This window comes from Cyprinodon variegatus, unplaced genomic scaffold (assembly GCF_000732505.1).
Source record: "Cyprinodon variegatus isolate N-32 unplaced genomic scaffold, C_variegatus-1.0 Scaffold821, whole genome shotgun sequence".
NCBI classification, from domain to species: Eukaryota; Metazoa; Chordata; class Actinopteri; order Cyprinodontiformes; family Cyprinodontidae; genus Cyprinodon; species Cyprinodon variegatus.
In genome coordinates, this window is record NW_015151274.1 from 98,609 (window position 1) to 99,844 (window position 1,236).

The following is a 1,236-nucleotide window of genomic DNA, read 5'->3' on the forward strand; positions in this document are numbered from 1 at the left end:
TATAGAAATAAACTGAATAGAATTGAATATTTGCCTAATTAGTTCAAATTAACTGAGCAGAAACCAAAAGCAGTGAGAAAACTCAATGGTTAATAATTATTATCACCCAAACTATTCAGATGTCTCTGATAAAAACATTGTAGAAATCACTGTTAGCTTGGAGCTTGCGCTGCTAACTGCTTCTTCATTGGTGTAAAAGAGCGGGAGTCTCTATGGCAACCAGACAGTTATTTTTTCTGAGCCCTGGTTCTTCTATTTTCTAGCAGCTCATTCTTTCTCTTATTTGTTGATGGAATTTTATCGAGGTTTGGTTATTAGCTAGTAGCTATGCTGGGACCTTAGATTTTTGCTTTCCGACGCTTCTTTGGAGATGATTTCCCCAATCATATGTCTTTCTTTTTACTTTCTATTTTGTGTTCTTTCTCCTGCAGTCTGTACCCAACGTTCTACACATTTGTTGTTTATCAGTGCATTTGGCTATTATTTAAAAGTACATCTTCAGTGTTACGTTTTCATTGTATGTTTTATAATTTAAAGATCTTTGTTCTCCTTTTCAGCTCTTGAATCTTTTTTCTTCCACGAACACTTTAAAAGATGGCCCGATCTTTTCGCAAAGGGAATCTGGTAAACATCACCACAAAAACATTGTAGATATCCTTAAAATCATTAAATAAATAAAAAAAATATCTTCTGCTTTTCCTAATGCGTTTTTTTTCAGGTGCCCTGCAAAAACCTTGACATTGACATCAATGACTATCGGGACTTTGAGCCATTTGAAGGTGAAACCGATGTCATACCGAGGTCGATGCCACCTGGAGTTGGTAGGAATCAAATTGTTTTCGGGTGATTTGGGGCAACTAGAACGGGCCATGAAAACACAACGTCTTCTTCTGTGTCGTGCCATTTCCAGAGCCCCTGATGGTTGTGGCTGTAGACATGCAGAAACAAAGCAACGAGACCAACCATTACACCATGGAGTACATGACCGACCTCCTGGTGGTCCGTCGTGCTCAACAGTTTGCCATCGGCGTCACCTTCAACCGTCCACTGGTGCCATCTGACGATTTCCAGCTGGAGTTTCTGATTGGTAAGATTCCTTGATAATCTCTCCTCTGGGTGGTGTCCCTCAGAGGAATATTGATCTTTGGTGAAGTCTCTATGAACTCGTCACATCTGCCCACTGGGGCTTTTGTCCAGTCTTCCAGGCTAAGCCTCTGAAGAGGCTATATCCTCACA

General features: G+C 40.3%; 1 protein-coding gene across 1 annotated transcript in view; it reads left to right on the forward strand.

Annotated features, from left to right (window-relative positions):
• The first annotated feature begins 564 nt into the window (after positions 1-564).
• The window catches only part of LOC107098911 (coagulation factor XIII A chain-like), a 2,190-nt gene continuing 1,518 nt past the window's right edge, over positions 565-1,236 (forward strand). The window contains exons 1-3 of the mRNA XM_015396801.1: positions 565-624; positions 719-821; positions 911-1,087. Coding sequence (XP_015252287.1) covers positions 595-624; positions 719-821; positions 911-1,087 — 310 coding nt within the window. The 5' untranslated portion in view covers positions 565-594. The remainder of the gene's footprint in view (positions 625-718; positions 822-910; positions 1,088-1,236) is intronic.